At 45.3% G+C, this 18,416-nt stretch overlaps 1 protein-coding gene across 1 annotated transcript; it reads right to left on the minus strand.

The window, feature by feature from the left end:
- Window positions 1-6,370: 6,370 nt before the first annotated feature.
- Window positions 6,371-10,995, minus strand: LOC116376170 (uncharacterized). The gene has a single exon (XM_031835304.1). It carries the CDS (start codon window positions 10,983-10,985, stop codon window positions 6,393-6,395), a length of 4,593 nt encoding a protein of 1,530 aa, XP_031691164.1. The 5' UTR covers window positions 10,986-10,995; the 3' UTR covers window positions 6,371-6,392.
- Window positions 10,996-18,416: the final 7,421 nt, after the last annotated feature.

The following is an 18,416-nucleotide window of genomic DNA, read 5'->3' on the forward strand; positions in this document are numbered from 1 at the left end:
AAGGTGTGTTTTAATAAAAGTTCTTATCTGATATCAGAATCAATTGAAGGGTATCAAACCCATACAATCTGTGTGTGTTCTTTTTCTGGGGGTTGAACTCTATCAAGGGCCAATGGATACAGTTCCCATGGAGGGATCAATATGCTTTCTAAAATACTAATGTTGATTCGTACATTGATTAGATCAGCTGAAGTGTAATCATGCAATCATAAAAATGATGTCCAACTAATTATGTGTATATTTATACATTTGACTGAACACTGCATAGTATGAGTGATTAGTAGTCAAGCATATTTGAATGTAGACCCTATCCCCTACTCTTGTTTGTGCAGTAGCTATAAGAATACAGTGTTGTCCCACTGTTTTCGGTCCTGACATATGATTTGTGAGATTCAGTTATTGGATACCTGTATTTATGGGTACTAGTTCATTATATATAGATGTAAAAAAATAAATATAGCAAAGTTTTGTCTGATAATATATTACATTGTGTTGCTATGAATTTATCTTGTTAAGTTTGTTGTTGTTTAGTTAATGGATTGACTGGAGTTGTTCAGGTTATGGACTGACTTGAGTTGTTTAGTTTATAGATTGACTGGGGTTGTTTAGTTTATAGATTGACTGGAGTTGTTTAGTTTATAGATTGACTGGAGTTGTTTAGTTTATGGATTGACTGGAGTTGTTTAGTTTATGGATTGACTGGAGTTGTTTAGTTTATAGATTGACTGGAGTTGTTTAGTTTATGGATTGACTGGAGTTGTTTAGTTTATGTTTTGACTTGAGTTATTTAGTTTTGGATTGACCGGTTGTTAAAGGAATTCTAAATTCCTCTGTATTATTTCCCAATCAGAATTCATTACTCTGTCAATGCATTCGAAGGGCTTGTAAGACCCTATATTTTTATAAGAATGGACAGAGCCCCGGTCTTAAAAGTCAGGTAACAGCATTTAATTCAAGAGAGTACTGGTACATACACATTTTTCCACAGGTTATAAACTGAAAATGACGTCAGCGTTTTCTAAATGTTCTATCTCTTCATGACACTAGTAGAGAGGCCTTATAGTTCTCGAGCCTTCCCTCCTCGCCTGAAGCCAAGGTCAGTCATTGTAAATCAGCATTCTAGACAGTCTGGAGATAGTCCATCCCTGCCATCTGGAGATTCATTTGTACAAAGGAACAGACTGTCATTGTTACTAAACTCCTGACTATATTATATACAATTGGGAATGGGAGCAAGAGAGAAAATTAATATATGTACAGTACATAATAGCATTTGGACTAGTCAGTCCTGATTGAAATGTATACACAATTAGTCATCATTGATAAAAATTCCCTTAACACCGGTGTTCTCTTTTTTCTATATTTTTTGTACAATTGATTTGATGTTGAACAATTTAAAGAATGAAATTAATTTTCCATCTGCAGTATATTATCACTGTTCTGTATTCAACTTTCTTGCGTGGCAATAAAAAGATGAGTACACAACTTCTGTAAACGCTGCATGCTGCCTGTCTCTTTTCTGTTTATCTTCCTATGTTTCTGTCCTATTTGTCCCCCAAAAGATTGTCTGACTATCCACGTCTCTCCTCTCTTCCTCTCCTCTTCAGGTTCACTGAGTCCATGCCACTCAGTTAATGTGTCCTTGGCTTTGCAACTGCTGGTCGCTGCCAGCTACAATCAAACCATATACTGTGTGGCCATAGACATTGCTTTAACCTTCAAATGAACCGGCAATTCATGAGAAATCAAACACTGCCCTTACCTTTGCAGGCAGGAGACTGCCAGATTTCCAAAGCACTAATTAAAGCATGCTGCCAGCGCTATTGGCTATAAAACAGCAGCAGTAGAGTGGATCCTGGGTTTTCCAATCAATCAGGAACAAAGGAGACCTGAGTTTCATCCCACCATAGACTTTACCTTTCCCTCCTGATCAGCCGAGCCAAATAATACAACAATGAGAGGACAGGGTGAGAGGTCCACTGATGGGCCATATGGTATCCAGGTGCACTGAGACACTCTTGTGATCCTTAGGGACAGTTCACACCACTCAGGCCGAGGTGTTCAAAAAAGCTACAGGAACAGGATGACGTCAGGTAAGGCTGAGCTTAGAAACACCTGTGTCTAATAATGGAAGATTTCTAAAGATATAGTATATTAGGGATGACAAACTTTGATGGGGTGAGGGCCACAAAAAATCTCATCATGAGGGGCTGCAGTGGCTTGTGGGTATTCGTACCCCCACACCATCCCCACACATACACCTTGTGAGCAAATTCTAAACATTTTGCCATGGGGCGGAGAAATAAATGAGCAGTTTTACAGCTAATTTCCTGCAATCCTACACATTTAGCCATGGGGTGGAGGCAAATGTTTGCAGTTTTTATTATGATAACTGATGATCAATGGACCCCACCCCGGTAGGTAATTTGACCATGCTTACTACAAGTTGAGATAGCTGGCAGCTAGACAATTTTACCAATCAAAAATGTCTTTGATGACATGGGCTAATTAAGTGACTGCTGATGAACAATCAAATGTAGAAGTCTCAACATGAAGTCGAGACCGCAACTTATATACAGTACCAGGGGGTACTCAAATTGTGCAGTGGTATAAAACACTGCATCTCAGTGCAAGAGGCATTACTGTAGTACCTGGTTTGAATCCAGGCTGTATCACATCCGGCTGTTATTGAGCGTCCCACAGGACGGTGCAAAATTGGTCCGGTTTAGGTATAGGCGAAGCTGTCATTGTAAGTAAGAATTTGTTCTTAACTGACTTGCCCAGTTAAATAAAGGTTCATTTAAAAAAAACAAAAAAACAGTCAAAAGTTAGGACACATTTACTCATTCAAGGGTTTTTCTTTATTTTTATCATTTTCTACATTGTAGAATAGCAGTGAAAACATCAAAACTATGAAATAACACATGGAATCATGTAGTAACCAAAAAAGTATTAAACAAATCAAAATATATTTTATATTTTAAGTTCTTCAAAGTAGCCACCCTTTGCTATGATGATAGCTTTACAAACTCTTGGCATTCTCTCAACCAGCTTCTCCTGGAATGCTTTTCCAACAGTCTTGGAGGAGTTCCCACATTTGCTAACACCCTTTTGGCTGCTTTTCCTTCACTCTGTGGTCCAACTCATCCCAAACCATCTCAATTGGGTTGAGGTCGGGTGATTGTGGAGGCCATTTCATCTGATGCAGCACTCCATCACTCTCCTTCTTGGTCAAATAGCCCTTAGACGGCCTGCAGGTGTGTTCGGTCATTGTCCTGTTGAAAAACAAATGATAGTTCCACTAAGAGCAAACCAGATGGGACGGTGTTTTGCTGCAGAATGTTGTGGTAGCCATGCTGGTTAAGTGTGCCTTGAATTCAGCAAAGCACACCCACACCATCACACTTCCTCCTCCATGCTTTACAGTGGGAACAACACATGCAGAGATCATCCGTTCATCTGTCTCACAAAGACACGGCGGTTGAAACCAAACATCTCCAAATTGGACTCATCAGACCAGAGGACAGATTTCCACCGGTCTAGTGTTCATTGCTCATGTTTCTTGGCCCAAGCAAATCTCTTCTTCTTATTGGTGTGCTTTAGTAGCGGTTTCTTTGCAGCAATTTGACCATGAAGGCCTGATTCACACAGTCTCCTCTGAACAGTTAATGTTGAGATGTGTCTATGACTTGAACTATGTGAAGCATTTATTTGGGCTGCAATCTGAGGTGCAGATAACTCTAATAAACTGTGTGTGTGCTAATGACACAACAGTAGTAGGCCTGATCACCGACAACAATGCGACAGCCTATAGGGATGAGGCATTACAACTTATCCTCTGCAGCAGAGGTAACCGGGTCTTCCTTTCCTGTGGCGGTCCTCATGAGAGTCAGTTTCATCATAGCCTTTGATGGTTTTTGCAATTGCACTTGAAGAAACATTCAAAGTTCTTGAAATGTTCCATATTGACTGAACTTCATGTCTTAAAGTAATGATGGTCTGTCATTTCTCTTTGCTTATTTGAGCTGTTCTTGCCATAATAGGGACTTGTCTTTTACCAAATAGGGCTATCTTCTGTATACCACCCCTACCTTGTCACAACTCAACTTATTATCTCAAACGCATTAAGAAGGAAAGAAATTCCACAAATTAATTTTTAACAAGGCGCATCTGTTATTTGAAATGCACTCCAGGTGACTACCTCATGAAGATGGTTGAGAGAATGCCAAGAGTGTGCAAAGCTGTCATCAAGGCAAAGAGTAGCTACTTTGAAGAATCTCAAATATTGTAACGGCAGATCTCCTCTTCGTCTGAAGAGGAGTAAGGATCGGACCAAGATGCAGCGTGGTAAGTGTCCATAATGTTTTTATTACAGACAAAGGAACACTCGAACAAAAACAATAAACAATAACGTGAAATCTACAACAACCGAAACAGTACCGTGTGGCGACAAACACACACACAGAAACAAACACCCACAAACCAACAGTGAAACCCAGGCTACCTAAGTATGATTCTCAACTAACGACACCTGCCTCTGATTGAGAACCATACTAGACCGAAACAGAAACCAAACATAGAAAAACAAACATAGACACCCACACCCTATTGGTTATTGTTATTGACATTTTTTATGTTGTAAATGACTATTGTAGCTGAAAATGGCTGATTTGGGGGGAAATACAGTGCCTTGCGAAAGTATTCGGCCCCCTTGAACTTTGCGACCTTTTGCCACATTTCAGGCTTCAAACATAAAGATATAAAACTGTATTTTTTTGTGAAGAATCAACAACAAGTGGGACACAATCATGAAGTGGAACGACATTTATTGGATATTTCAAACTTTTTTAACAAATCAAAAACAGAAAAATTGGGCGTGCAAAATTATTCAGCCCCTTTACTTTCAGTGCAGCAAGCTCTCTCCAGAAGTTCAGTGAGGATCTCTGAATGATCCAATGTTAACCTAAATGACTACTGATGATAAATACAATCCACCTGTGTGTAATCAAGTCTCCGTATAAATGCACCTGCACTGTGATAGTCTCAGAGGTCCGTTAAAAGCACAGAGAGCATCATGAAGAACAAGGAACACACCAGGCAGGTTCGAGATACTGTTGTGAAGACGTTTAAAGCCGGAATTGGATACAAAAAGATGCTTTTCAACCGATCGCTGCCTGCACCCGCATGCCCGACTAGCATCACCACCCTGGATGGTTCCGACCTTGAATATGTGGACATCTATAAGTACCTAGGTGTCTGGCTAGACTGCAAACTCTCCTTCCAGACTCATATCAAACATCTCCAATCAAAAATCAAATCAAGAGTCGGCTTTCTATTACGCAACAAAGCCTCCTTCACTCACGCCGCCAAGCTTACCCTAGTAAAACTGACTATCCTACCGATCCTCGACTTCGGCGATGTCATCTACAAAATGGCTTCCAACACTCTACTCAGTAAACTGGATGCAGTCTATCACAGTGCCATCCGTTTTGTCACTAAAGCACCTTCTACCACCCACCACTGCGACTTGTATGCTCTAGTCGGCTGGCCCTCGCTACATATTCGTCGCCAGACCCACTGGCTCCAGGTCATCTACAAGTCCATGCTAGGTAAAGCTCCGCCTTATCTCAGTTCACTGGTCACGATGGCAACACCCATCCGTAGCACGCGCTCCAGCAGGTGTGTCACGTAGAGTAGGCCAGATGGCTAAACTGGATATCCTAACCTCTATAAAAATAAAAAGATGGCGGAACCGCAAAAGTTCTTCTGTGCAAAGGTGTTTATTTACAAGTGATTCCGGAACAGAAAACAACAGTACTGCCATCAACGTCTACCTTATGGGACAGCTTAACAACAATGCTGCCCCATCCACAGCTCAATCCAAAAAATCCCCCTCTCTGACTGGAGAGAGGCTCCTTTTGTAGGGCTAGCCCCTCCCCTCAGAACAATTAACCCTAATTAATTAATCAATTAACAATACAAACCTACATTTTCCATGAACTAAACATACTAAAGGATATACATTGCAACACGGTTTTAAACAATATCACAACATAACATTTACAACATTACATCACTACTGATAATATCTTTCAATATGCCCATATGCATTAATGAGCCATTTGGGACAGGCACTATAAAGCCAACCCAATTCCCTTAGCTCGGGTCCTTTTCCAGCATACCCAGAAGCTACAGAGATGGAGAGAGAGGAACAGAACAAACAAACAATGCGCTCATCCACAACATTGATAAGTATGAAATGCATGCACCAAGACAAGTTAAATTGTGTGTCGACCCACATTGTTAACTTATGGTATAATGGCGCAGGGAGGAGTGATGAATATGTGTGTGCGTTAAAGAACCAAATGCTGCCCGCGGCCAGTGACGGATTTCTACGTCACATTACCTTCCTCCTCTCCTGAAGCGACCATGTTCGGGAGCCTTGATAGGTAGTCCGCAGTAACGTTCTCTTTTCCTGCCTTGTGACGGACACAGAACCTGAAGGGCTGGAGCTCCAGATACCACCTGGTCACACGAGAATTCCGGTCCTTCATGGTCTGGATCCAGGTCAGTGCTCTGTGGTCCGTGTGCAGGTCAAATTCCCTCCCAAGAAGGTAGTAACGGAGGCTATCTAGGGCCCACTTTATAGCCAGGCACTCCTTTTCGATTGTAGAATACCTGGTTTCCCTGGGCAACAGCTTCCGACTCAGGTACAGCACAGGAAGCTCTTCTCTTGGCTCCCCTTGGGCCAGTACAGCTCCAATTCCTACAGCCGAAGCGTCCACCTGCACGAGAAATCTCTTCTTAAAATCAGGGGTCTGGAGAACAGGGAATGAGCACAGTCGTTTTTTCAGTGTCATGAAGGCTTCCTCACACTCCTCAGTCCACTTCACAGGGTTGCTGGCCCCCTTCGAAGTGAGGTTGGTCAGAGGGACAGCGATGGTCGAAAACTGTGGAATGAATCTCCGGTACCACCCTGCCAGACCTAGGAAGGACTTCACCTGTGTCTTGGTTCTGGGTTGAGGGCTATTCCTGATGGACTCCACTTTCTCCACCTGAGGCCGAACTTCACCCTTACCCAGCTGGTAACCCAGGTACTTTGTCTCCTGTTTCGCCCACTCACACTTCAGGAGGTTAAGCGTGAGGCCTGCTTCATGGATCTTCCCCAGGACGCTGCTAAGATGCTGTATGTGCTCCTCCCAGGAGTGGCTGTAGATCACCACGTCATCCAAGTAAGCAGCACAGTAATCGTCACAGTCCTGGAGGACCTTGTCCATCAGCCTCTGGAAAGTCGCAGGGGCCCCATGAAGGCCAAACGGCATGACCTTGAACTGGAACAGGCCCATTGGCGTCCGGAATGCAGTGTAGGCCTTGGATTGTTCATCCAGGGGCACCTGCCAGTACCCTTTGCAGAGATCCAATGTGGTGATGTAATGAGCTCTACCTATTCTCTCCAGTAAGTCGTCAATGCGGGGCATGGGATAGGCATCAAACTGGGAGATGGCATTCACCTTACGGAAGTCCATGCAGACGCGCAAAGAGCCATCCTTCTTTGGGACAATGACAATAGGGCTGCTCCATTCACTTGAAGATGGCTCGACAACATCCATCTCTATCATGGTGTGGACCTCTTCCTTGAGGGCTACCACCAGCCTCTCAGGCACACGGTAAGGATGCTGGCGGACAGGGTTCTGGCCAGGTTTCAAACGAATGACGTGTTCCAGGACTTTGGTTCTTCCTGGTCTCTGACTGAAGAGGGCCGGATACTTGCCAAACAGCTGCTTCAGCTCATCTTGCTTGTCTTCTTCCAGGTGAGCCAGTATGACTTCTGCTCGTTCTTTCCATGCCTCTGTGACCCCATCCGACTCATCCTCTTCTACTCTGCGGACCAGAAAGGACTTTCCTTTGGAGAGTTCCTCTTTCTCCTCCCAGGCCTTGAGAAGGTTCACATGGTAGGTTTGCTTCTTCTTACCCTTGTCCGGGTGCAGCACCTCGTAGGTCACTGGGCCCATCTTCCTCCCGATTAGGTACGGTCCTTGCCATTGCGCAAGGAGCTTGCTGGTAGATGAGGGAAGGAGGAGCAGGACTTTCTGTCCTGGCTCAAACTCTCTGTGGCGAGCGTGCTGGTCATAGCCTCTCTTCTGGGCCTTCTGGGCTTGCTGAAGGTTTGCTCTAGCTTCCTCTCGGTACCGTTCCAACCTGTCTCGCATCTGGAGGACATACTGGACAATCCCCTGTCCTGAGGTAGCTACTGGGGAACCTTCCCAGCACTTCTTCAGCAGGTCCAGTGGTCCTTGCACTGGCCATCCATAGAGGAGTTCGAATGGCGAGAAACCTGTCGATGCCTGAGGCACCTCCCTGTAAGCAAAAAGCAGAAAGGGTAACCACTTATCCCAGTCTTTACCAGTGTCAGCCACAAACTTCCTCAGCATGTTCTTGAGCGTTTGATTGAATCTCTCTACGAGCCCATCCGTTTGGGGATGGTAGGGAGTAGTCCTCAAGCCTTTAATGCCCAGCTGTCGGTGGAGTTGAACCATCAGTCGCGAGGTGAAGTTTGTCCCTTGGTCCGTCAGGATTTCATCTGGGATTCCTACACGAGAGAAGAGCTGAACAAGAGCACTGATTATCTTTGGAGTGGTTATGGAACGGAGTGGGAAGGCTTCTGGGAACCGGGTGGCATAGTCACAGATCACCAATATATACTTGTAACCTGCACTACTCTTCTCCAAGGGTCCAACAATGTCCATTGCAATTCTCTTGAATGGGGTAGAGATAACTGGCAGTGAACATAGAGGAGCCCGTTCAGACCTACGGACAGCACTGGTTTTCTGGCACGTGGGGCATGATTTGCAGTATTTTTGTACATCAGTATACATGGAGGGCCAAAAGAAACGGGAGCCTAGCCTAAGATAGGTCTTATGTTGCCCTAGATGGCCTGCCCATGGAACTGTATGTGCAAGGTTGAGAACAAGTGGTCTACAGGTAGATGGCACCACCAACTTCCTGCTATCTGCCTCTGACCCAAGGTAGAGTATGTGGTTGTCTACTGTGTAAATCCCCCCACATAAAGATTGACTGTCCCCAGCTAAGGCCTTGTCAAACAAACATTTCAAGGTTGCATCAGACTTCTGCAGTGTAGCAAAATTTTGTGGAACATCCCATTGCACCTCTAACCCAGACACATCAGCAACAGGTACAGGGGTACCCACATACTTCTCAAGACGCCGCTGGCGGCGTGACTTTCTGGGCCCTTTGGTTCCCCCCTCGCACAGACTATCACACAAGTCAGGCAGAGGTTGTAAACCAGCTTTGGCCTGGGCACGAGTGACAACTGAACATGCCATCTGAACATCAGACTGGCAAACTGACTGCTCATATAGCTGACCCCCCACACTTCCCAACAGATCAGAGAGTACAGGCACATCCCTCCCCAAAATCATCTCAAAAGGTAGCTTCTCCATTACCCCAACTTTGAGGAGGTATTTCTGACCCTGAATCTCAACTGTGAGCTCAGCTGTGGGCTGCTGTGACTGGTCACCATGGACACATTGGATCAGTGTCTGATGACCATAATCAATGTCATTAACAGGTACATTACCTTTTCTGATCAATGACAGGGAACTGCCGGTGTCAATCATTGCAGTAAGACTTTTACCATTCACTTTTACAGGTACCAAGCATGACCCTTCCCGAGTCTGTCTATTCTGAACACCATTCCCCTCTCTGGGTACATAACAGTAACCTGAGAGCTTGGATTTACGTAGCGGACACATTGAAGCTTTGTGCCCCTGCTGCCGGCAGTAAAAACAGGTCAGACCCCTCCCATCAGAGCGAACTGCATGATCCCTTACCTCCCTCCCAGACACATAACCCCCAGAGTTACCTCCACCATCTCTGGCGTTTCTGATGTCCCTTGTGTCTCTGAGACTCCTTGGAGCGGGTGCTGCAGGTTGTGGTGGGCCCCCTTTACGTGCATTAAGATACTGCAGTGCAAGCTTGGCCGCCATAAGCCCGTCCTTGGGCTCGTGCTCTCGGACCCAGGTTCGAATGTCGTGTGGTAGAACTTGTAGAAGTTGCTCGAGGATGATGACCTCCCCGATTTCGTCCTGTGTCTTCTCCCCCGGTCGAACCCATCGTCGGTAGAGACCCTTGAGGCGGTGGTACGTCTCTGTCGGCGACTCACCCGATGGCGTTGATGCAGCTCTGAAGCGTTGACGGTAGGTTTCCGGTGAGATGTCAAACTTCACCAGCAGCGCTTCCTTCAAGCCCTTGTAGACATTGGCCAGCCCCTCATCCATTGCTGTGTAAGCCTCTAAGGCCTTGCCCGTGAGCAATGGGACAAGCCTGCAGGCCCACTCTACCTCAGGCCACTGCCACGTCTTAGCCATGCGCTCAAACCTCAGCAGGTAGTTTTCAATGTCCTCCCCCTGCTGGTATGAGGGCATCTTTGGCTCCTTCCTCAGGAATGCTGGAAGATGGACGTTAACACTGCTGGACTGGTCTCCTGGTGCTGGCCTCATTACTGCTTGGGGTGCCTGCTGTGGAGTTGAAGTCCCTGCTGCATCGAGCCTTTGTCGTCCTGGTGTTGGAAGACCCAATCTTGGGCTCTCACTGACGAGTTCCGCCTGGTGGGGAGCTGTGAGGATAGATTGGTGTAGGCCACGTAACTCCTGCTTGAGGTCTTCGTCCCTCCTCTCAAGGCAGGTGAAAAGTTGCTGAAAAAGGGTTACCATGGTTGGGTGTGGTTCTGGTCCCCCAACTGCTCCTTCAGTCAGCAGCTCACCCAGTTCTGGTTGTCTTTGGCCCCGCGGTCGGGCTCCTAGTTTCTCATACTTGACCTCTTCTTCACCAGACGATTCCATGGTATTCCACCCCGGTTCAACTTCAGGTACCTTTTCTGACAGTTGATGCTGTTGCTGAGAACGCAATCCTGTACGCATTCCTTTACCTCTCTTGTTGGAATTCACTGATTTGCGGTACGCCATCCCACCACTGCCACCATATGTCACGTAGAGTAGGCCAGATGGCTAAACTGGATATCCTAACCTCTATAAAAATAAAAAGATGGCGGAACCGCAAAAGTTCTTCTGTGCAAAGGTGTTTATTTACAAGTGATTCCGGAACAGAAAACAACAGTACTGCCATCAACGTCTACCTTATGGGACAGCTTAACAACAATGCTGCCCCATCCACAGCTCAATCCAAAAAATCCCCCTCTCTGACTGGAGAGAGGCTCCTTTTGTAGGGCTAGCCCCTCCCCTCAGAACAATTAACCCTAATTAATTAATCAATTAACAATACAAACCTACATTTTCCATGAACTAAACATACTAAAGGATATACATTGCAACACGGTTTTAAACAATATCACAACATAACATTTACAACATTACATCACTACTGATAATATCTTTCAATATGCCCATATGCATTAATGAGCCATTTGGGACAGGCACTATAAAGCCAACCCAATTCCCTTAGCTCGGGTCCTTTTCCAGCATACCCAGAAGCTACAGAGATGGAGAGAGAGGAACAGAACAAACAAACAATGCGCTCATCCACAACATTGATAAGTATGAAATGCATGCACCAAGACAAGTTAAATTGTGTGTCGACCCACATTGTTAACTTATGGTATAATGGCGCAGGGAGGAGTGATGAATATGTGTGTGCGTTAAAGAACCAAATGCTGCCCGCGGCCAGTGACGGATTTCTACGTCACAAGGTGTATCTCACTGATCATCCCTAAAGCCAACACCTCATTTGGCCGCCTTTCGTTCCAGTACTCTGCTGCCTGTGACTGGAACGAATTGCAAAAATCGCTGAAGTTGGAGACTTTTATCTCCCTCACCAACTTCAAACATCAGCTATCTGAGCAGCTAACCGATCGCTGCAGCTGTACATAGTCTATTGGTAAATAGCCCACCCATTTTCACCTACCTCATCCCCATACTGTTTTTATTTATTTACTTTTCTGCTCTTTTGCACACCAATATCTCTACCTGTACATGACCATCTGATCATTTATCACTCCAGTGTTAATCTGCTAAATTTTAATTATTCGCCTACCTCCTCATGCCTTTTGCACACAATGTATATAGACTCTCCTTTTTTTTCTACTGTGTTATTGACTTGTTAATTGTTTACTCCATGTGTAACTCTGTGTTGTCTGTTCACACTGCTATGCTTTATCTTGGCCAGGTCGCAGTTGCAAATGAGAACTTGTTCTCAACTAGCCAACCTGGTTAAATAAAGGTGAAATAAAAAATATTAAAACATTTGTTGTCGAGGGTGTAACAAGTCAGCACTTCAGGAGTAAATGTCAGTTTGGTTTTCATAGCCAATCATTGAGAGTATCTCTACCTCTCCTGCTGTCTCTAGAGAGTTGAAAACAACAGGTCTGGGACAGGTAGCATGTCCGGTGAACAGGTCAGGGTTCCATAGCCGCAGGCAGAACAGTTGAAACTGGAGCAGCAGCACGGCCAGGTGGACTGGGGACAGCAAGGTAGTCAGGTAGTCCTGAGGCACGGTCCTAGGGCTCAGGTCCTCTGAGAGAGAGAGAGAAAGAAAGAAAGAATTAGAGAGAGCATACTTAGATTCACACAGGACACCGGATAAGACAGGAGAAATACTCCAGATATAACAGACTGACACTAGCCCCCCAACACATAAACTACTGCAGCATAAATACTGGAGACTGAGACAGGAGGGGTCAGGAGTCACTGTGGCCCCATCCGATGATACCCCCGGATAGGGCAAAACAGGCAGGATATAACCCCACCCACTTTGCCAAAGCACAGACCCCACACCACTAGAGGGATATCTTCAACCACCAACTTACCATCCTGAGACAAGGCCGAGTATAGCCCACAAAGATCTCCGCCACGGCACAACCCAAGGGGGGGGCTCCAACCCAGACAGGAAGACCACGTCAGCAACTCAAGTAACTCAAGTGATGCACCCCTCCTAGGGACGACATGGAAGAGCACCAGTAAGCCAGTGACTCAGACCCTGTAATAGGGTTAGAGGCAGAGAATCCCAGTGGAGAGAGGGGAACCGGCCAGGCAGAAACAGCAATGGCGGTTCGTTGCTCCAGAGCCTTTTTGTTCACCTTCACACTCCTGGGCTAGACTACACTCAATCATATGACCTACTGAAGAGATGAGTCTTCAGTAAAGACTTAAAGGTTGAGACCGAGTCTGCGTCTCTCACATGCGTAGGCAGACCATTCCATAAAAAGGAGAAAGCCCTGCCTCCAGCTGTTTGTGTAGAAATTCTAGGGACAATTAGGAGGCCTGCATCTTGTGACCGTAGCGTACATGTAGGTATGTACGGCAGGACCAAATCGGAAAGATAGGTAGGAGCAAGCCCATGTAATGCTTTGTAGGTTAGCAGTAAAACCTTGAAATCAGCCCTTGCCTTAAAACCTGTTATGGCTGCAATCCCGTTAACAGGATAATTGTCATCAACAACCGCTGAATTGCATAGCGCTACATTCAATGAATATTACTAAAAATATTTATATTCATTAAATCACAAGTGCAATATAGGAAAACACAGTTTAGCCTTTTGTTAATCCACCTGTCGTGTCAGATTTTGAAAATATGCTTTACAGCGAACGCAATCCAAGCGTTTGTGTAAGTTTATCGATCGCTCGAAAAACATTAAGTACACTTAGCATCAAGTAGCTTGGTCACGAAAATCAGAAAAGCAATCAAATTAATCGTTTACCTTTGATGACCTTCGGATGTTTTCACTCACGAGACTCCAAGAAGCCACTTCCTGGTTTGATATTCCTCAGGGTTTCGCCTGCAATATCAGTTCTGTTATTTTGGAAAATTTAGAGTGTTTTCTATCCAATACTACTAATAATATGCATATATTAGCAACTGAGACTGAGGACCTGACCGTTTACAATGGGCACCTTTTCATCCAAGCTCCTCACAATACTGCCCCTGCAGCCATAATAAGTTTTAACTGGAAGCCATTGTAGGGAGGCTGGCACTGGAGTAATATGATCAATTTTTTGGTTATAGTCAGGATTCTAGCAGCCATATTTAGCATTAACTGAAGTTTATTTAGTGCTTTATCCAGGTCGCCGGAAAGTAGAGCATTGCGGTAGTCTAACCTAGAAGTAACAAAAGCATGGATTCATTTTTCTGCATCATTTTTGGACAGAAAGTTTCTCATTTTTGCAATGTTACGTAGATGGAAAAAATATGTCCTTGAAACAGTCTTGATATGTTAGTAAAAAGAGAGATCAGGGTCCAGAGTAAAGCCGAGGTCCTTCACAGTTTTATTTGAGACGACTGTACAACCACCAAGATTCATTGCCAGATTCAACAGAAGATCTCTTTGTTTCTTGGGACCTAGAACAAGCATCTCTGTTTTGTCCGAGTTTTAAAGTAGAACGTTTGCAGCCATCCACATCCTTATGCCTGAAACACAAGCTTCTAGGGAGGGCAATTTTGTGGCCTCACCATGTTTCATTGAAATGTACAGCTGTGTGTCATCCGCATAACAGTGAAAGTTAACATTATGTTTTCGAATGACATCCCCAGGAGGTAAAATATATAGTGAAAACAATCATGGTCCTAAAACGGAACTTTGAGGAACACCGAAATGTACAATTGATTTGTCAGAGGACAAACCTTTCAGAGAGACAAATTGATATCTTTCCGACAGATAAGTTCTAAACCAGGCTAGAACTTGTCCGTGTAGGCCAATTTGGGTTTCCAATCTCTCCAAAAGAATGTGGTGATCGATGGTATCAAAAGCAGCACTAAGGTCTAGAAGCACGAAGACAGATGCAGAACCTCGGTCTGACGCCATTAAAAGGTAATTTACCACCTTCACAAGTGCAGTCTCAGTGCTATGATGGGGGCTAAAACCAGACTGAAGCATTTCGTATACATTGTTTGTCTTCGGGAAAGCAGTGATTTGCTGCGCAACAGCTTTTTCATTTTTTTTTAGAGAGGAATGGAATTTCAATGGCACGTTGTGTTTGGTCATTCAAGTTTATAATTTTAAAAGGCTAATTGATCACGAGAAAACACTTTTGCCATTAAGTTAGCACAGCTGAAAACTGTTGTCCTGATTAAAGAAGTAATAAAACTGTCCTTCTTTAGACTAGTTGAGTACAGGCTCAAAATGGCCAGAAACAAAGAATTTTCATCTGAAACTTGTCAGTCTATTCTTGTTCTGAGAAATGAAGGCTATTCCATGTGAGAAATTGCCAAGAAACTGAAGATCTCGTACAACGCTGGGTACTACTCCCTTCACAGAACAGCTCAAACTGTCTCTAACCAGAATATAAAGAGGAGTGGGAGGCCCCGGTGCACAACTGAGCAAGAGGACAAGTACATTAGAGTGACTAGTTTGAGAAACAGAGGCCTCACAAGTCCTCAACTGGCAGCTTCATTAAATAGTACCCACAAAACAACAGTCTCAACGTCAACAGTGAAGAGGCGACTCTGGGATGCTGGCCTTATAGGCAGAGTTGTAAAGAAAAATACATATCTTAGACTGGCCAATAAATAGAAAAGATTAAGATGAGCAAAAGAACACAGACACTGGACAGAGGAAGATTGGAAAAAAAGTGTAATGGACAGACAAATCTAAGTTTGAGGTGTTTGGATCACAAAGAAGAACATTTGTGAGACCCAGAAAAAAATGAAAGGATGCTGGAGGAGTTCTTGACGCCATCTGTCAAGCATGTTAGAGGCAATGTGATGGTCTGGGGGGCTTTGGTGGTGGTAATGTGGGAGATTTGTACCGAGTTAAAGGGATCCTGAAGAAGGAAGGCTATCACTCCATTTTGCAAAGCCATGCCATACCCTGTGGATGGCGCTTAATTGGAGCCAATTTCCTCCTACAACAGGACAATGACCCGAAGCACAGCTCCAAACTATGCAATAACTATTTAGGGAAGAAGAAGTCTATAATGAAATGGCCAGCACACAGTCACCGGATCTCAAACCTATTGAGCTGTTGTGGGAGCAGCTTGACCGTACAGTACGTAAGAAGTGCCCATCAAGCCAATCCAACTTGTGGGTGGTGCTTCAGGAAGCATGGGGTGAAATCTCTTCAGATTACCTCAACAAATTGACAACTAGAAGCCAAAGGTCTGCAAGGCTGTAATTGCTGCAAACAGAGGATTCTTTGACGAAAGAAAAGTTTGAAGGACACAATCATTATTTCAATTAAAAATCATTATTTGTAACCTTGTCAACATTTTGACTACATTTTCTTTTCATTTTGCAACTCATTTCATGTATGTTTTCATGGAAAACAAGGACATTTCTAAGTGACCCCAAACTTAGGTTGGACTAATTAAAACTCGTTTTCAACCACTCCACAAATTTCTTGTTAACAAACTATAGTTTTGGCAAGACGGTTAGGACATGTACTTTGTGCTTGACACAAGTAATTTTTCCAACAATTGTTTACAGACAGATTATTTCACTTATAATTCACTGTATCACAATTCCAGGGGGTCAGAAGTTTACATACACTAAGTTGACTGTGCCTTTAAACAGCTTGGAAAATTCCATAGCTTTACTGATAGAATAATTGACATCATTTGAGTCAATTGGTGTCACACCCTGACCATAGTTTGCTTTGTATGTTTCTATGTTTTGGTTGGTCAGGGTGTGATCTGAGTGGGCATTCTATTTTGGATGTCTTGTTTGTCTATTTCTATGTCTGGCCTGATATGGTTCTCAACCAGAGGCAGGTGTTAGTCATTGTCTCTGATTGGGAACCATATTTAGGTAGCCTGGGTTTCACTGTGTGTTTGTGGGTGATTGTTCCTGTCTCTGTGTTTTGCACCAGATAGGACTGTTTTAGGTTTTCGCACATTTGTTGTTTTGTTAGTTTATTCGTGTACAGTTTCTTCATTAAAGTGAAATGAATAACAACCACGCTGCATTTTGATCCGCCTCTACTTCACCTAAAGAAAACCGTTACAGAATCACCCACCACAACAGGACCAAGCGGCGTGGTGACGGGCAACAGCAGGAGAGGCAGCAATGTCTGGACTATACTACTTGGGAGGAAATAGACAGGTGGGCGGTCGACCCAGGAGGAGTGCCGGAGCCCGCCTGGGATTCGCTGGAGCAGTGCGAGGAGGGGTATAGAAGAATGGAGTTGGAGAAGCAAGCACGGCGGCGCGGTAGGAAGCCCGAGAGTCAGCCCCAAAAATGTCTTGGGGGGTGGCACACAGGAGGGGTGGCACACAGGAAGTGTGGCGAAGCCAGGTAGGAGACCTGCGCCAACTTCCTGTGCTTAACGGGGGGCTAGAGAGACTGGGCAGGCACCGTGTTATGCTGTGAAGCGCACAGTGTCCCCAGTGCGGGTGCATAGCCCGGTGCGGTACATTCCAGCTCCGCTTATCGGCCGGGCTAGAGTGGGCATCGAGCCAAGTGCCATGAAGCCGGCTCTACGCAGCTGGTCTCCAGTGCATCTCCTTGGGCCGGCTTACATGGCACCAGCCTTGCGCACGGTGTCCCCGGTTCGCCTGCATAGCCCAGTGCGGGCTATTCCACCTCGCCGCACTGGCAGGGCGACCGGGACCATTCAACCGGGTAAGGTTGGGCAGGCTCGGTGCTCAAGAGATCCAGTGCGCCTGCACGGTCCGGTCTATCCGTCACCACCTCCACGCACCAGCCCTCCAGTGGCAGCCCCCCGCACCAGGCTGTCTCTCCGGCTCATCCTTACAGGTGCTCCCGCCAGCCCAGAGCTGCCGGAGCCCCTCTGCCCAGAGCTGCCGGAGCCCCTCAGCCCAGAGGCGCCAGAGTCCCGAGCTGCCCCTCAGTCCAGTGGGGTCATTAAGTAGGGTCGCCGTGGCTAGGAGGCCACGGAAGCGGACAAGGTGGGGGACTAAGACTATGGTGAAGTGGGGGCCACGTCCAGCACCAGAGCCGCCACCGCGGACAGATGCCCACCCAGACCCTCCCCTATAGGTTCAGGTTTTGCGGCCGGAGTCCGCACCTTTGGGGGAGGGGGGGTACTGTCACACCCTGACCATAGTTTGCTTTGTATGTTTCTATGTTTTGGTTGGTCAGGGTGTGATCTGAGTGGGCATTCTATGTTGGATGTCTTGTTTCTATTTCTATGTCTGGCCTGATATGGTTCTCAATCAGAGGCAGGTGTTAGTCATTGTCTCTGATTGGAAACCATATTTAGGTAGCCTGGGTTTCACTGTGTGTTTGTGGTTGATTGTTCCTGTCTCTGTGCACCAGATAGGACTGTTTTAGGTTTTCGCACGTTTGTTGTTTTGTTAGTTTATTCGTGTACAGTTTCTTTATTAAAGTAAAATGAATAACAACCACGCTGCATTTTGGTCTGCCTCTACTTCACCTAAAGAAAACCATTACAATTGGAGGTGTACCTGTGGATGTATTTCAAGGCCTACC

Source organism: Oncorhynchus kisutch, linkage group LG11 (assembly GCF_002021735.2).
Source record: "Oncorhynchus kisutch isolate 150728-3 linkage group LG11, Okis_V2, whole genome shotgun sequence".
In the NCBI taxonomy this organism is placed as follows: domain Eukaryota; kingdom Metazoa; phylum Chordata; class Actinopteri; order Salmoniformes; family Salmonidae; genus Oncorhynchus; species Oncorhynchus kisutch.

What these genes read in the sequence shown, in the direction of transcription:
- LOC116376170 (XM_031835304.1), bottom strand. Translation starts at nt 10,985, where the DNA reads ATGGCGTACCGCAAATCAGTGAATTCCAACAAGAGAGGTAAAGGAATG.